At 46.1% G+C, this 15,466-nt stretch overlaps 1 protein-coding gene across 1 annotated transcript in view; it reads left to right on the top strand.

Moving 5' to 3' along the window:
• LOC129851269 (latent-transforming growth factor beta-binding protein 1-like) overlaps window positions 1-15,466 on the top strand; it is a gene marked incomplete in the record, with an annotated part of 125,108 nt that overhangs the window by 57,259 nt on the left and 52,383 nt on the right. Inside the window, 5 exon segments of the mRNA XM_055917694.1 lie at window positions 1,283-1,486; window positions 1,684-1,979; window positions 2,927-3,026; window positions 7,732-7,815; window positions 13,538-13,660. Of these exon segments, the coding sequence (XP_055773669.1) occupies window positions 1,283-1,486; window positions 1,684-1,979; window positions 2,927-3,026; window positions 7,732-7,815; window positions 13,538-13,660 (807 nt within the window).

Raw genomic sequence — 15,466 nt, 5'->3', positions numbered from 1 at the left:
GAGCGAGAGAGAGACCGCCTCTCTGTCTGCTGGTTGGACTGACAGCTTGATTCATGCTGGCGACCCACACGCCATTGACACATATTTCAAATACACTGGAGAGGGGATTCAGTTCCCTCAGACGTTTTCAGAGGACGGCTCGGCAAACAAACCCTGCACAGAAGGTCCTTCAGCCTCGCAATTATTGAAACTTACTGCCTGAATGGAGCCTTTAATGTTCTCCTTTAGATTCTATATTTCTCATTTGTTTTTGTTTCTTTAAATCTGGCGTGTGGTGCGTGGTGACCTGAGGGGTGTGGTGGCATGTGCGGCGCGTGCGGAGACTAGCTGGAGATAGGAAGAAATTCCTTTGTGGATGAATAAGCCTTGGGTGACTGACAACTCTGAGAGAGAGAGAGAACGAGAAAAGTGAGACTGTAGGTGTGAATGATGGGTTGAGAGAGATAGTAAAAAATAAAGGGAGAATGGAACACTTACTCAATTTTGAGTATGAACATCAAGGCATTTCTGTGTCATTGCCCCCTCTGGAGAGTAATACTTTCCTGGTCACACCTCTGTCATTTGGTTTGGGTCTTAGCCTCAAGCAGCCTTATCTGGGCCTGAAGTCTCCCTCAGAACCAGGCTGAGCTCTTCATGAGTGTCAGAGTCAGGATGGAAAACACACCCTAGGGCTGAATACATGAATACATCACAGGCTCCTCAATTAAGCCAGGTTTGCTGAGGAGTTATGCAGTCTCCAGGCGTAATGGATCATTTGCCATCCACCTCCTTGCTTCTTTGTGATGAATATTGATGGTGGGGGAGCCAGGCAGTGTTTGGACACTGAGCTGAATGTGTAATGGCATAGAACCCTGGAAGACGAGGACAGAGACGTGAATGATGGCTGAACAATACAGGCTTTGTTCTCCTGGGTCTGGATGGATCCATCATGCTTTTTAATGTTGCAGCTTGTGATTCCTGCTTCATATCTTTGTGTGCCAAAGCACAAACCTCCTAGAGGAGGTATTTGGCATATGGAAGCTGCAGTGGGAGAGAGAGAGCACTCAGAGAAGAAAACAATATTGGAAGACGATAACTCATCGAGAAATGTCAAACAAAGTTCATAAACAGTGGTTGTTTTGTCTACTTGCTCTTTATTTAAAGGTTGATCAGCTTCCGAGTCAAAAAAACGTTTCCAGCAATAAACTGCTGTGAAATGCTCAGAGTGTGTGTGTAATACCATTGGGTTCGCTGGCACCCGTGGACACAGCTGGCTAAACTTCACGTTCTTTGTGTTTTTTAGTGGTATGCCATCTTCCCTGCATGAATGGTGGAAAGTGCAGTGCCAGGGACAAGTGTCAGTGCCCGCCTACCTTCACAGGGAAGTTCTGCCAGATGCCTGTTCAGAACGGGAATGGGCAGCAGCGCCAGAATGGACAGCAGCAGACGTCCCAGATTCACTCCACCCACACTCTGCCTCTCACCTTCAGCAATGGACAGAACCCTGGTAAGCTAGAGAGACTGAGTCCAAAAACGTGGCATTTTTGAAAATGTTGAAAATGTTAGTTTTTCATCCAAAGGCATCGAGGTACAAATACGAAGGAGTACCCAGTAAGTGTACATCTAAAGTGCAGTCGGGGAACATTAAGTTGCTCTTTTCAATAACTTTGACCCGACGTTTCCTTTCTCCCTTGTCTCCCCTAGTGAAATATGCCCCCAGCATCGTGAACATCCACGTGAAGCATCCTCCAGAGGCCTCGGTGCAGATCCACCAGGTCTCCCAGCTGGATGCCAATGGGCAGAAGGTGAAAGGCAATGGGCAGAATGGTCGCTCCCAGACCCAGTCCCACTACACCTACCACCACTCAGAGAGCAGCCAGAAGATCCAGCAGCAGGGACACAACATCATCTACCCCAACCAGCAGAGCTACGTACCCCAGTACCAGCCTGTCTCCAACAGCCAGCTGGGACGCTGCTTCCAAGAGACCACTGGCACACAGGTCAGAGAGGGACAGGGGACAGGGGAGGGATGGAGAGAGAGGAGGGATGGAGGTGAAGAGTGGGGTAGAGAGAGGAAGGCTGGAAGTGTTGAGAGTGCAGATTGAGAGTATTAGAAGACGGGTTAGAGAAGGACAAGGGGAAAGGTGGGGGTTGGAGAAAGAGAGTGGAAATAAGAGGGGGAGAGTTTGTTAGGATTTGTGGTTAATGAGTACTGCTTCAATGCCAGCCATTTATCATTCTTTGCATTGGAAAAACTACAATCAAAGTAGCTGTTTGTGCATCAAACTAATCTACGCTAATCTAAATTGATGTGTGTTTAAAGGGAGGGGGGGGGGGGGGAAACAACCATGCCTCAATTTAAATCAATGCAGGTGTAAGAGCCTTCCTGTCATTTTTCAGCCTGCTAGGTTTATACCCAGAGAATAAAGATCTTATCAACACCAAGGAACTTTTCCCATCTTAGAAATAGTCCCTTAACCCAGGTCAGTGCTTCAATACATCCAACGTTATTAGCAGCATTGGCAACCCGCCCATCTTATCCACACCAGATCACCATTCAATTTGGTTTACATGTTGCAGTCAAATGGACGTTGTGGTGATAAGGCTCCATCAGCAGGCGAGGCGCCGACGAGTGGTCCCTTATCAGTGTGTGTCCATCTGAGGGAGGCTTGGCGACAGGGTGTGTTCTATAATAGAGCTGTTCTGTCTGAGAGTTGGAGTGACAGATGGCCATTGTGTGATGCTGATGGCACACAAGCCCACGTCGCGAGGCGTTGTCGTGCGGCTTTTTTTTATTACTTCAGCCAGCCAAGTAGAGGAATATGGAGGGAGTTTTTTTTCCCGGCTGAAAATACTGAACTCGCTCACTCAGTCTTTCCCTCTGTTGTTCCTTTCCTCTCCCTTTCTCTATTTCTCTCTCTCTTTCTCTTTCTCTTCTAAATGCCAGTGTGGCAAGGCCCTCCCTGGTCTCAGCAAGCAGGAGGAATGCTGTCAGAGCATCGGAACATCCTGGGGGTTCCACAAATGCCAGAAGTGCCCGAAACCATGTAAGTACCGATGTAATACAAGTAACACTCTTTGACTGGTGTAGATTATAGTGGTTGGCCTTTATCAGAAGGTGAATGGGGAGTGAGAGAGACTGTTGTGGGATAGACAGGCAGCGACAGAGACAGATGAGCTGCACACCCAATTAAGGACGTCTCAGCCCAATGACATTTGTCTCAGCTATGTGAGTACTGTGTGGCTATTTGCTGCCGAGACACAGTAGTTGAAGATAGATCCGGTAATGCACTTTACTGGCACTGTGGAAGCAGTTTACTGGCATGTGCACTTTCTCACTTCCTAACTGCTTCCAAGAAAATGATTTTTTTGTGTCGAGACAATCAACACATTGGAACCCAGCTTCTGCCAAAGAAAGGAGGGGTAATGGTTTTTCACAGAGAATGACAGAGAAGGGGGTAGAAGGAATTGATGGGTGGGTGGGGGTGGGGGGGGAGTTGGAGAAATGGTAGAGTTCAGTGAAGACACGCAAGTGTGAAGGTGCTGACTCACATAGCAAACAGACCCAGACCAGACACAGACCCACAGTTATGTTCCAATAACCGAACCCCTGGTGTCCAGTCCACGGACTCACCTCATGGTAATCCTCTAATAACTTTCTTGTTACCTTTTACACTCGTGGGAATTGGCCTATATGGATAGGGCTAAATGTTCATGTTTATTACAGAAGAAGTATGAAAAGCATATGCGGGCATGGTAGCAATTGAAACGGAACAGTTTGGAGATTATGGGAAAATGATTAGGCCAAAGTTGAGGACACAACAGTTCACCTGACACAAGACTGAATCCAAATATTACACTGTTGATTTTACGTGCATTTTACATTTACTGTACTTTTCGTCGCATTTGTTGATAACGAAATCTGACAATACTCTGGGTACATTCAGGAACATGATCAGAATATTCCTGGAAAATGTGGGGTAGGTGCAACATAAGACCAAAAAAGTTGCAAGGGTTTGAGTGAGAGGACTAACTGGTGTCTCCAAGTGGCCACACACACCTCTCCAAAGTGTGCACAGTTCCTAAATCATTTCAATGCACTTTTATGACTTAAAGAAGTCTTCAACTATAAGGTGCTTTTGAGCTCTCCTAGCTGTGCTGTTGAGGAACTGGAGAAAGCACACTTGTAGTTTATGCAATCCAAAAACGGCCCAAAAACATGACAAGCTATAAGTTATAAAATACGATCTTACAGTGTTAGGCCTTCACAGGGCAATTCAGAGAAACAGATTGTCATTTTGGTGTCCGTAGAAAGGAGTCACGAGTGCCTTCAGGTGTGTGTTCTGCGGCAGATTTTCTTCACAATAAATCAAACGTAGGCTCATTCTGTTCAGAACAACCCAGGGTTTGACTCCATGTCACCTTGTAAGTGTACATCAAACACAGTGATTACATTTGTTGACACTGTATATGGCATGAGTTTTAATGATATGGAAATGTGAAGCACACATTTTTACTCGCGGTTGTTTGGCTTGCTTGTATAACTTCAAAGCAGTATATATTCTAATGCTCAATGTCTCATCTTTCAAAATACAACGAGTCATCTTCATTTACAGCATGTCCCTCACTCAGACAACAACAAAAAAATGGACAAAGTTGCCCAATTAGCGGGAGGGATGGGGGCGTCTTCTTGTCACGTGCGGTGCTCAAATTCAGAACGGCTGTCAGTCAAAACCCATACAACGCTGTGAAGCGCAGAGCCTGATCTCTGACGTTATTTATAGCATGTTACTATACAGCCACTGCGTTCTAATTTAGGGGCTTATCAGTGCCCAAATCTGCTATTTTCAACCCGTATACGGGCACAAGTGTAAAGGGCTACAATAGGTGAAAATCGTTCCCTCTCTTACCCCCAGACGAGCGTTACAACATTGCCGTGCTTGTATCATCCATATTTGGTCAAATAATAATTTGTACTGACCCAGACTGAAACCCAGACACATTATCTTGATCTTTCGCCTTTTTGTGTTTATAGTTCTGGAAAATTTTGAACTATGCTGGGATGCTAAAAAATATGCTAACAATGAGAAATTGGGAGATCTGTTTTCAAATAAACATGACACAACCTCTCTCTCATCACCTGAGACACATTACACAGTGTAGCCTAGTTACTGCAAGTAACAACAGAATGTCCAGCCCAGTCATTTCAGAGCAGCTGCTCTTGAGGCACTGCTAGCCTACCTTCAGTGAAAATCCTAGCTTTGACTTGCCTAGTTAAATAAAGATAAAATACAAAATAAGGCACTCTCGCGAGTTGCCCAGTCACTTGTATCAGCTGGCAACAGGCAAAATAAAGACGCAGAGTCCCATTCATTTGGGAACATAATATGACCCTTGTGTTTATCCAGATAAAAAAAGGTGGCCGGCTTTTGACCCTGTGGGTTTATTTTGAGAAGAGATCTGTTAAAAAAAACCTGGATGTCTCCATACCAGTAGTCTGTGTTTCCTCGTGGCTGTCCTGTCTTTCTCTTCCTGGGCTATTTTAGCTTGTTGTTACCCAGTGGGGGAAGGTTAGGCCCATGTTTGCATTAGACCATTCCAGCCATCTCCCAAGGGTGCTGCTTAAAGAATGATCTTTGTTTCTTTCATACCAAAGCTATGGGATCGTTGAGAGCTTGGGGGACTGAGGGGATGGTGGGAGGAGACAGGGGTGGGACGTGGTTAGAAATATGGGTTTTCATCAATTAACTGGAAGGCGGTGGATATCCTCACGTGAATAGCTTGTACTCAAGAAGAGCTCATAAAAAAAAGTAATTTGTAACCCAGAAAAAGACTGTTAGTCTGCCTCAATCAGACAGGCATCAAAGTACTCTGTGCCCTCAGTGCACTTTGGAGATGAAATAACTATGCTTTAATCATTATCAAATAATCTTATGACAGCTTTTTCATTAACTCTCATTTTATGTCAGGGAGACTTTTCCCTGTTGGGCCTGAGAATCAAGTTGAACTTGGTTAGTTTGTACTCCTGTCTTACCTGACAGGTAGACTCTTTCAAGGTCAGAAATCACCACACATATTTTTCGACCATTACTTCCCAGGTTTGCACACTGAACAAATCCTAAAGGCCTTCACCAGTTTGTTCCCAAAAGTCTCCTGTTATTGAAAGGCACAAAGGAGGCACTGTGTACTGACTGGTTGTGTTGGGAGTCAGGAATGGCAGAGGCGTGAGGTTAGTATTTATGTGTGGGCGCCGTGTTAACAGCCACATTATGCCCCGGAGACAGTTTTTGCTGTTAAATAGATTGGCTTACGCACAAACAAACACAGCCTCGTTCCCTGTTGAGAAGGGTAGCAAGTTATCAATCTGCTCTTAGGTATTTGGGTGCCACCCTGTTACTGGGCCTGAAAAGCCCTCCATCAGTACTTCCGTCTGCCAGAGTAGATCTAGATTCCCCCTTATTACCGTAAGCAGACTTTGAGTTAACTCATCTGCAGTCACCCATCAGCTTTGAAATGGTTTGATTTATTCTGAGCCAGCGGTACCATGGGCAATGCGGTTTAATGGTTCCTCTTTGAGGACTCTGACTGTGCCCCCGGGCTCTCTTCCTCCCTCATCCTCTGTCAACCCATTGGAACTCAACCAGAGTCTTAATTAACAGATGTTAGCTCCCTTCGTTGAGTTTTTACAATGAAAGCAATTAATGTCAACCTTTGGAAATGAAACAGTAAGGCTACATGATGTTTGGCATTTGGAAGCGGTGGTAGGAGGGTGTTTTCACACAGTGTTTTGTCCTTGAGGCTTGTGTGGCCAGGGATAAGAAAGTTGAATGCACGAGAGGAAGTGTTTGTTCATGGGTTTGATCAGTTGCCGTGCGTGTGTACACCACGTGAGAGAAGGGGGGTTTTACCCATATTTTCCCTTTCATTTTGTTTTCATATAATGGATGCTTGCGCTGCCGTTCAACTCAAATCCATATGGGAGCAAAAATGTTTTTATTTTGCCATGATTCTCATTTTCCCTAGAGGTAAGCTTGAGATCCCTATTCGTGTCCTTTAACAGCTATCAGACAATGCTAGTAAGCTGAGGACAATACCATGCATTCGTGATTTCAGATCAAAGTGGGATTAAAGCAACCTGCCATCAATCAAAACCAAGTGTGATGGTTTTTATTCTTGGCAGGTTTCCTGACGCCACCTCTAGCCTGGAGTCATGATAAACTATGTAACTGTTCTAGGTGACACTTCCAGTGGGATAAACTAAATTGTGTGTGTGTGTGTGTGTGTGTGTGTGTGTGTGTGTGTGTGTGTGTGTGTGTGTGTGTGTGTGTGTGTGTGTGTGTGTGTGTGTGTGTGTGTGTGTGTGTGTGTGTGTGTGTGTGTGTGTGTGCGCGTGCGTGTGCGTGGTACGCATGCATGCACGTGTGTCAGATGAAACACTGGTTCTTACTCAAGGTGTGTTTTTGATGGATCGTGTTTTTGCGTTGAACAGGTCAGAGTAGAGACTGTCAGAGTGGCCTTCCTCCTTCCTAAACAATTCTGGATGAGTCACCAAATGCTGTCTACTCAGAAGTCAGAAGGAATCCCCAAAGTATCAGTAGAAAATGCTTATGCATTTGAAAAACCTTGACATGTCCCCAAATGTGTTCGTGTGAGAGAATGAAGCGTACATACTCTACCTATATTGAGTCATATAAGTCTCAGAGATGGAATGATGGACGTCAAAACAAAGAACTCTCTCTCTCTTTTCTCCAGCTATTCCTCTGACAGCAGGAGGATCCAGACAGGCGATGGACTGCCCCCAGGGATACAAGCGCATCAACAATTCCCACTGCCAAGGTAAGAGCTGCGGCCCACCTTTAGTTCAACCTCTCTGCGTCGACCGCTGGCATTGTTTTGCTTGTGCTTTCCCACACAGAGAGCGTTTCTTAGCGTGGAGGAGGGCTTCGCCAAGAGAAATGAGCCCCAAAGAAATGATTTGTCACCAGCCACATAAAACCCTGCTAGAGAGCAGGGCTACAAACCAGAAACGGGAATGAATATGCTTCATTTTGACAATGATATAATTCTCTCGCTTTGTGTTGGTGTCCTGTGCGCTCTACTCTGCTCTACTCCTTCCTTGGGCGGTGTGGGCCTGTCTACCTGTACACAGCACCCTTTGCTGGTCCCTCAGCTTCCGGTCCTCCACAGACGCACTGACTCAGCCAACTCTGAGGCGAGAGAGAGTATATTCTTAATTTACAAGCCTAGTGTGCCAGCTGCCATTTGTTGTCTCCTAGAGCTGCCTGAAATCCATCAAGGATAAAAGTTTTTCATTATTTTCTTTCTCCTCCTGACCTGCTCCACTCGCTCGTCAGTGATCAATCCTGCTTTAACAGGACCCCAAACACCATAACAGCCATGCAGGGGAGAGAGGAAAAAGAGGCAGGTGCCATATTTGATAGATTTCCCTAATCTGTATTGAATTTGAATATGATAGCAAGCGATGACTACCATACATCAGGGCTGGCAGGCCTGACCACTTTCAGGGGAGTCACTCTAAATCAAGCCTGCTCCGCGCCAGCGACTTTTGAACCCACTGTGGCCCATTCAAATCAAATCACATTTTATTGGTCACATATTTAGCAGATGTTATTGCGGGTGTTGCGAAATGCTTGTCACAAAGGATCCAATTGGGGGAAGTTGTATTTCTGGTTGGAACGCTGGTGAGGTACTGGTGCTCTGATATCTAAACGTTATTTACGGTTGTATGTACTGATGCAAAAAAAACGTTCTGGGCTAATAATGTAAGCAATAACGCACACGAAAAAAAGTTGCTGCTAGAAGCAGAGCTGCCATGTACGTCGGCGCCATCTTAAAAGATTCACTCAGCACTCCATTCAAGGGGAGAGAGAGGGAGACAGAGATAGAGAGGGAAAGATGGAGAGAGAAAGAGAGAGAGAGAAGGCCAGCCTCAGTGTCTGGGTGGGGCCCATATGGGCCACAGGCCTCTGCTCAGGGACTTAACTGACTGCTCACTCTTTCAGAAATCTTCTCAGCTGCAATCCCAGACCTCTGCTCCTCTCCATGGTAGCTGGTTGTTTGAACGGTCAGATCTTACAGAGAGGGGTTCTGAAATAGTGAAGGCTTCTCCTTCAAATCGAGCTTGTGGCATTTCTTATACAATAGCAACTGCCCAACACTTAGTACACTACATTATTCCACATCATTAAGGAACGAAATATTGGAACAGTGGACGGTACATTGAAGACATTGAAGATATCAGGGGACATCATTTGGCATCACTCCCTGCTCTCTTCAAAGGAATCCCATTCTTTGACAGCACTGGTACTGAAGTGCATGGGCACAACCAATAGAGGGCATCTGCCAGGGTTACACTGGTTCGCCATGAAACAGAGCGCCACCACGGCGAAGCGTTTGCCAGGCGGAAAGGGCTCTGAAAGGGGAGCTGAGGCCCGCTTGCTGCCTAGTCGGAGAGCTGCCAGGCTGAGGAGAACAGAGTGGCGGCCCAGGGCCCAGGAGCCCAGACTTGGCTATTCCTGTGGAGGTGCTGTGACTCACCCTGTAATCCACCACATCCTGTTCCCGTTATTATTCCCCCTTTTTTTACAGGGCCAATTTGGATTTCATTTCCAATTTGTTTTCCTTGGAGCTAGGTACGTGTGTTTACTAATCGCCGGACATGGTGTGACTGTGTCCAATATAAGATGTGGAGGGAAAAAGAGACAAGGTAGAGGATTGTTTGGCTGGTTTAAAGTTGTGTGGAGTCGGTTTGGTCCCGGTCTGATCCAGGTTCTGATTAAATTCCCTAGTGAGCCATTTGAGTTCTGAAGCGTTGAGGGTAGGGCAAGGTGTGGTGTTAGGCATGGTCAAGTTCAGTATGATTTCACTTGGACAAGCCAATCTCCCTCCCACATACTCTAGTTTAGCACTTCTCAGGCACTGCTGAATGTTTTGGGGGCTAATGCACAGGTGCGTCCCAGCCAGAGTATGTGAGCAGAGCTGGAGCGGAGCGAGGGGTGGAGCGTGCCCAATTTGACAAGAGCAGGGAGCGAGATTCCCAAAGGCTGGAGCGTCGGCCTTCTCGCCCGCTCCAATTTCACTCCAGTAGCGTTCACTTCAGGAGCTCAGGGCATGCCCGGCGGCGCGTGCGTTTGTGGTCTACTTGTGTGCGGCTGTAACCCCTTGCTTTAGCTACTCTCATGGAGTTCGCTAAATATTTTCAGAAAGAAACTGATAAAACACACAGGTGAAAAATCAAGGTGACTCACAAAGATGAGGACCAAGAGCAAGAGAGGGAGTGTGGTGAGGTAGTGTCTACAACTAAAGAATCATTGTGGAATCTGAAAAGACAAGTATCCCAAAAGCGTGATGGTGTACTTACTACGTGCACATGTTAAAAGAAAGGAACGAGGTGGGTAGATAACTAAGTGTGTCATTGTAGCAAAGTATTTATGAACTCAAAATCAGATCTCTTAAACGTTTCGTTCATTTTTGTTCTATTATCTATACAATGGGCCATAATTGATTTTGGCCCAATAGGCCTGGCATATTCCCACGTCCCGAGGAGCTTTCCGTTTTGATTGGGTTATTGTGCCTAAAAACCTTTAGGCCTACCTATAGAGTGAAAAACAAACTCTGCATCTCTGCCCAGTCTGCCAAGATTGGCCAAAAGGGTGTTTATCATCCCAGTAGCTTTGCAAGTGTGGAGAGGATATTTTCCTGCTGCTAGCCGGCTCTCCAGGCACCATCACACGAGCCTGAAGTCACAGACTGGCCAAATCGTGTTTCTAAAAATTATTTTGAAAAATGATTTCAAACACACTAATAAGTCATTTTTCGTTTAATTTGTATATAATTCTAAATTAGTCCAGCCTACTGTGCCGCACTCGCAAATGCTTCAGAATGTATTTCTTTGTAGGCTATAGTTTTGAAACAATTTAAATAATATAACCGAAATAATGTTTTCTTTCTTAGGCTCCCTGTCTGTCTCCTGACCTATTCAGCGCGTTTATATGCAGTGTAATATGACATGTAGCCCGTTTGAAATGATGTGCGCTTCTTACATTCCCCTTTTCATGTTTATTCAAATACTTTTCATTCAAATCCAAATGGTTCGGTTTCAATACTTCAAAACCAAATGGTAGGTCCAGGTAGTCCCAAGAATAGATGGGTGTTGGTTAAATTGTGACTTGAATTAATGGAGCGAATTTGGAGTGGCATTTTTTTTTTTTTGTGAGCACGGAGTGGTTGGAAAAGACATGGAGCGCCAGAGCGGTGTGCAACTTGCTTAATTCTGCTCACATGCTCTGGTTCCAGCCCAGGCAGCGGATCTGAGTACAAAGTGATTAAGGTGATGAGTGAGCAGTGGTTTATTAAACCTTATTTAACCAGGTGAACTCATTGAGACCAGGGTCTCATTTCCAATGGTGGCTGTGCTCCTATGCTTCTCCTCAACCCAGCATGACACATTTCTCCGTGTGTCATCTCTGTGGGGCCCCAAGGGGCCAGAAATAGTGAATTCACCTCTCCCCCACTCGGTTCACCGCTGGGCCGTTTTATCGCCTTGTGGGTAATTATTCTGTCAGTGCGGTGATTGACAGCGCAGGTGGGCGCGGCTCAGAGGAGCGGTGCAGGTGTTGAAACTGTGAAACCACCAGTGGAGACGTGTTTGAGTACACGCCGCGTCCCGTAGATGATAATTGCCATTCATTGATATTCCCGACAGAGGGTGTCATAGAAACGAATGTTAACGCAAACATCTTTCTCATCTCTTGAGATCTGCCCGAGAAAAAAAGGGGGTTTTGACCATCTATCCTGTCGGGCAGGAAGGAACACCCTCATTCACCCACCCCAGGGGAAACGTCACTGGGAATGACGTCTCTGCCCCTGATTAGTGATTCTTTTAGAGTATGACAGAGCACAGCAGAGCCTCCTGTGATATGGACCTGGACGTGATGTAGCCGCTGAAATATTCACGACTTACAAGGAAGGATATCAACATGTTTTCGGCTGGTGTTAGAGTACCACACGGTGATGTGATGCTGCTCTTGTCATGACATGATCCACTTCGTGTCAGGCGTCTAGCACGCTCTCTGTGTACATGATGCTCCTGTACTGGTTCTGCTTTTCACGTTGCAACAGAAAGAGAAAATATGTGTCCTGTGGAACAGAATGAGGGGGAAACAAAGCTCTCTTTTTGATACATAACTCAGACACATGCTTCGTATTTAGCCCTCTCGATAACAAACTGCACTTGTAAACTGGATACCAGAAGAAATGAACCAGATAAATGTAAACAGCTAAGAGGCAGCTGAGTTGGAAGGGGATACAAAGTCTCCTTGTCTCCTGTTATGAGGAAGAATACGGAGGAGAGCATTCTGTTGACCTTTTTCCAGCCGGACATATTATGTCTACCCTGCTGTTGCTTCCTGAATAAGGTTGGCTCTAGAGCAGGGTTTCTCAAACCCGGTCCTCGGGACCCAAAGGCTGCATGTTTTGTTTTTTGCCCTAACCCTACACAGCTGATTCAAATTATCAAAGCTTGAGGATGAGTTGATTATTTGAATCAGATGTGTAGTGCTAGGGCAAAAACTAAAACGTGCACCTCTTGGGGTCCCGAGGACCGGGTTTGGGAAACCCTGCTCTAGTGACTGGCTGACATAGCCCAGCTGCAATGAGCCAGTAAACGAACCCCTGAGGACATAAAGCATAAAGCTGTTAGTCCCACAGCCACAGCCTCATAACCCAGACCTTGAACTAAGGAAATGAACCTGCTCTTCTGTAAGGTTACTACATAACCAGGATTTATGCCTGAGACCTGAAACTGTCTCTTCAACTCCACATGAATTACCTAAAACTACAGCGCTGCCTTTGACCAGAACAGTTATGTAGAGGCTACACCAGGGTTATGTGACTACACCAGGCTTATGTGACTACACCAGGGTTATGTGGCTACACCAGGGTTATGTGACTACACCAGGGTTATGTGGCTACACCAGGGTTATGTGGCTACACCAGGCTTATGTGACTACACCAGGCTTGTGACTACACCAGGCTTATGTAACTACACCAGGCTTATGTGGCTACACCAGGGTTATGTGACTACACCAGGGTTATGTGACTACACCAGGGTTATGTGACTACACCAGGGTTATGTGGCTACACCAGGCTTATGTGACTACACCAGGCTTATGTGACTACACCAGGCTTATGTGACTACACCAGGGTTATGTGACTACACCAGGGTTATGTGACTACACCAGGGTTATGTGACTACACCAGGCTTATGTGGCTACACCAGGGTTATGTGGCTACACCAGGGTTATGATATGAATGTGGTTGTTGTGAGTTATTATACAAACTCATGCACAGAAACAAATAGAATGATGGTAATCGGTGGAGTTGCCAACTCATAGGTGTCAGGCATACAGGCTGTGTTTTGCACACAACTCTATTCTATGCACATTCAGTTCATGTTCCTTTCTGTACTGTGTAATAAACACTAATATGTATATCAACAGTGCATTACTGTGTTCCTCTCCTTGTTGTTCTGTTGCAGATCTTAATGAGTGCCAGCTGCAGGGCGTGTGTCCCAACGGAGACTGTCTGAACACCATGGGTAGCTACAGGTGCAGCTGTAAGGCCGGCTTCATCCCTGACCCCACCCTCTCCACCTGTATCCGTAAGTCCTCCCTCTCCCTCTCCCTCTCCCTCTCCCTCTCCCTCTCCCTCTCCCTCTCCCTCTCCCTCTCCCTCTCCCTCTCCCTCTCCCTCTCTCCCTCTCTCCCCCTCTCTCTCTCTCAGTGCCATATTTGGGTGTGACATACATTTCCCATACATTTCTTTGAATTTGTATTTATTCAGCCCATACAGTCTGGGTTGCAGTCTAAGAATGTTGTGAATGCTGCAAATCGTACTGCAAAGGCTGCGTTTTGATGAAATGCATACGAATGTGGGAACAGATGAAAATGCATGGATGAAAAGCATGGTGTTTATCAAATTAATCAGATTCCCCTCAGAGCATGGAACACAAGGCACAGCATTTGAAAACCCAACAGATCTCATTTCTCTCCACTGAAAGAGGGAGGGACGGAAGGAGGGATGGATGGAGGGAGGGAGGGAAAGAGGGAGGGACGGAAGGAGGGATGGATGGAGGGAGGGAGGGAAAGAGGGAGGGTTGAGGGATTAAAATCCTATTGACCTGATTCTATGTTCTCTGGGTTTTTGGTCGGAGAGCGATTGAACAGTGATGGCCTTTAATCATTGTTCCAATGTAATCTGGTTTAGCATGTGTTTTCCTGTCGGCTCGTTGTCTCTCCCAGTCCGACCACTGTGTGTGTGTGTGTGTGTTTGTGTGTTTGTGTGTTTGTGTGTGTGTGTGTGTGTGTGTGTGTGTGTGTGTGTGTGTGTGTGTGTGTGTGTGTGTGTGTGTGTGTGTGTGTGTGTGTGTGTGTGTGTGTGTGTCATTCTTGTTTTTTTTTCTATTCCTGGTTCCCCTCTATTTATCTCATTGCTAATGAAACCTGAGTGGCCATTCATCAACATCACTGGCTACGGCAAGGAGCCTTGCTACAGTTTTGTTCTTACATGGAACAAGGAGGCGTTTGAAATTCAGCAGTGACATCAGCCGTTGTGTCTGCCCCCACCCCTGCATATGTTGCCTGTCATTGAACCCCCAATGTCAGGTCTAGACTTCTCCCCTCATTGTGTGTGTTGAGTTACTGAGTTACTCTGGCTCTCTACTGATCTGAAAAGCAGAGTGGAGTTTGGAGAGAAACATATTGGTGTTGATGAAGGACCAGGATATAGCCTGACCCTCCCCTGTACTGCGCCTTTGCGTGTTGATTGGCTTATAGTGTGCATGACCGCAACAGTAACCAACCAAAACTGGCGTACCCATTGTGAGCGCCACTAATAATGCCCTAGTGTACCACGGAATGACACTTGACATTTACATACATGTACATCCTGTGTCCAACTAAACGTATAACAAAAATAAACCAAATATCTCGGACTAATTTGTATTTGGGGATTTTGACACGTCATCAAACATTCCACTGGTGCCAGACTGCAATTTTAGCTTGAAGTTCACAAACCACACGTGATCAAGCTCTAAAATAGGGTAACATGATGGGACACAAATACAGCAACTGACTTGGAATGGAGGAAGGGCCATCCAGGGCAATCTAACAGAACCCCAGCAATCTCATCTCTCTCTATCCCTCTATCTCCACTACCCTCTCCTGGGCCACCTCCCAACATCTGACAAATTCACTGGCCTATTCATGGGACTGCCGTAGTTTAGCCTTTAGCAACTGAACCCAATAGCCAAAAGCCATAGCCCTTTTAGCTGGACCGTCTCTGAGACGCTAAAAGACTCAAGTGTGTTAAGCACGGTGGTGCTGCCACATCAGGGAGTTGGAGTCACTGGTATTAATTGGTGGCAACTTTACTGTGGGTGGTAAGAAGGAGGGAGGAGGGGGGTGGA

Source organism: Salvelinus fontinalis, chromosome 1 (genome assembly GCF_029448725.1).
Source record: "Salvelinus fontinalis isolate EN_2023a chromosome 1, ASM2944872v1, whole genome shotgun sequence".
Taxonomy (NCBI): Eukaryota; Metazoa; Chordata; class Actinopteri; order Salmoniformes; family Salmonidae; genus Salvelinus; species Salvelinus fontinalis.
This window is presented reverse-complemented; position numbering and strand designations above follow the sequence as displayed.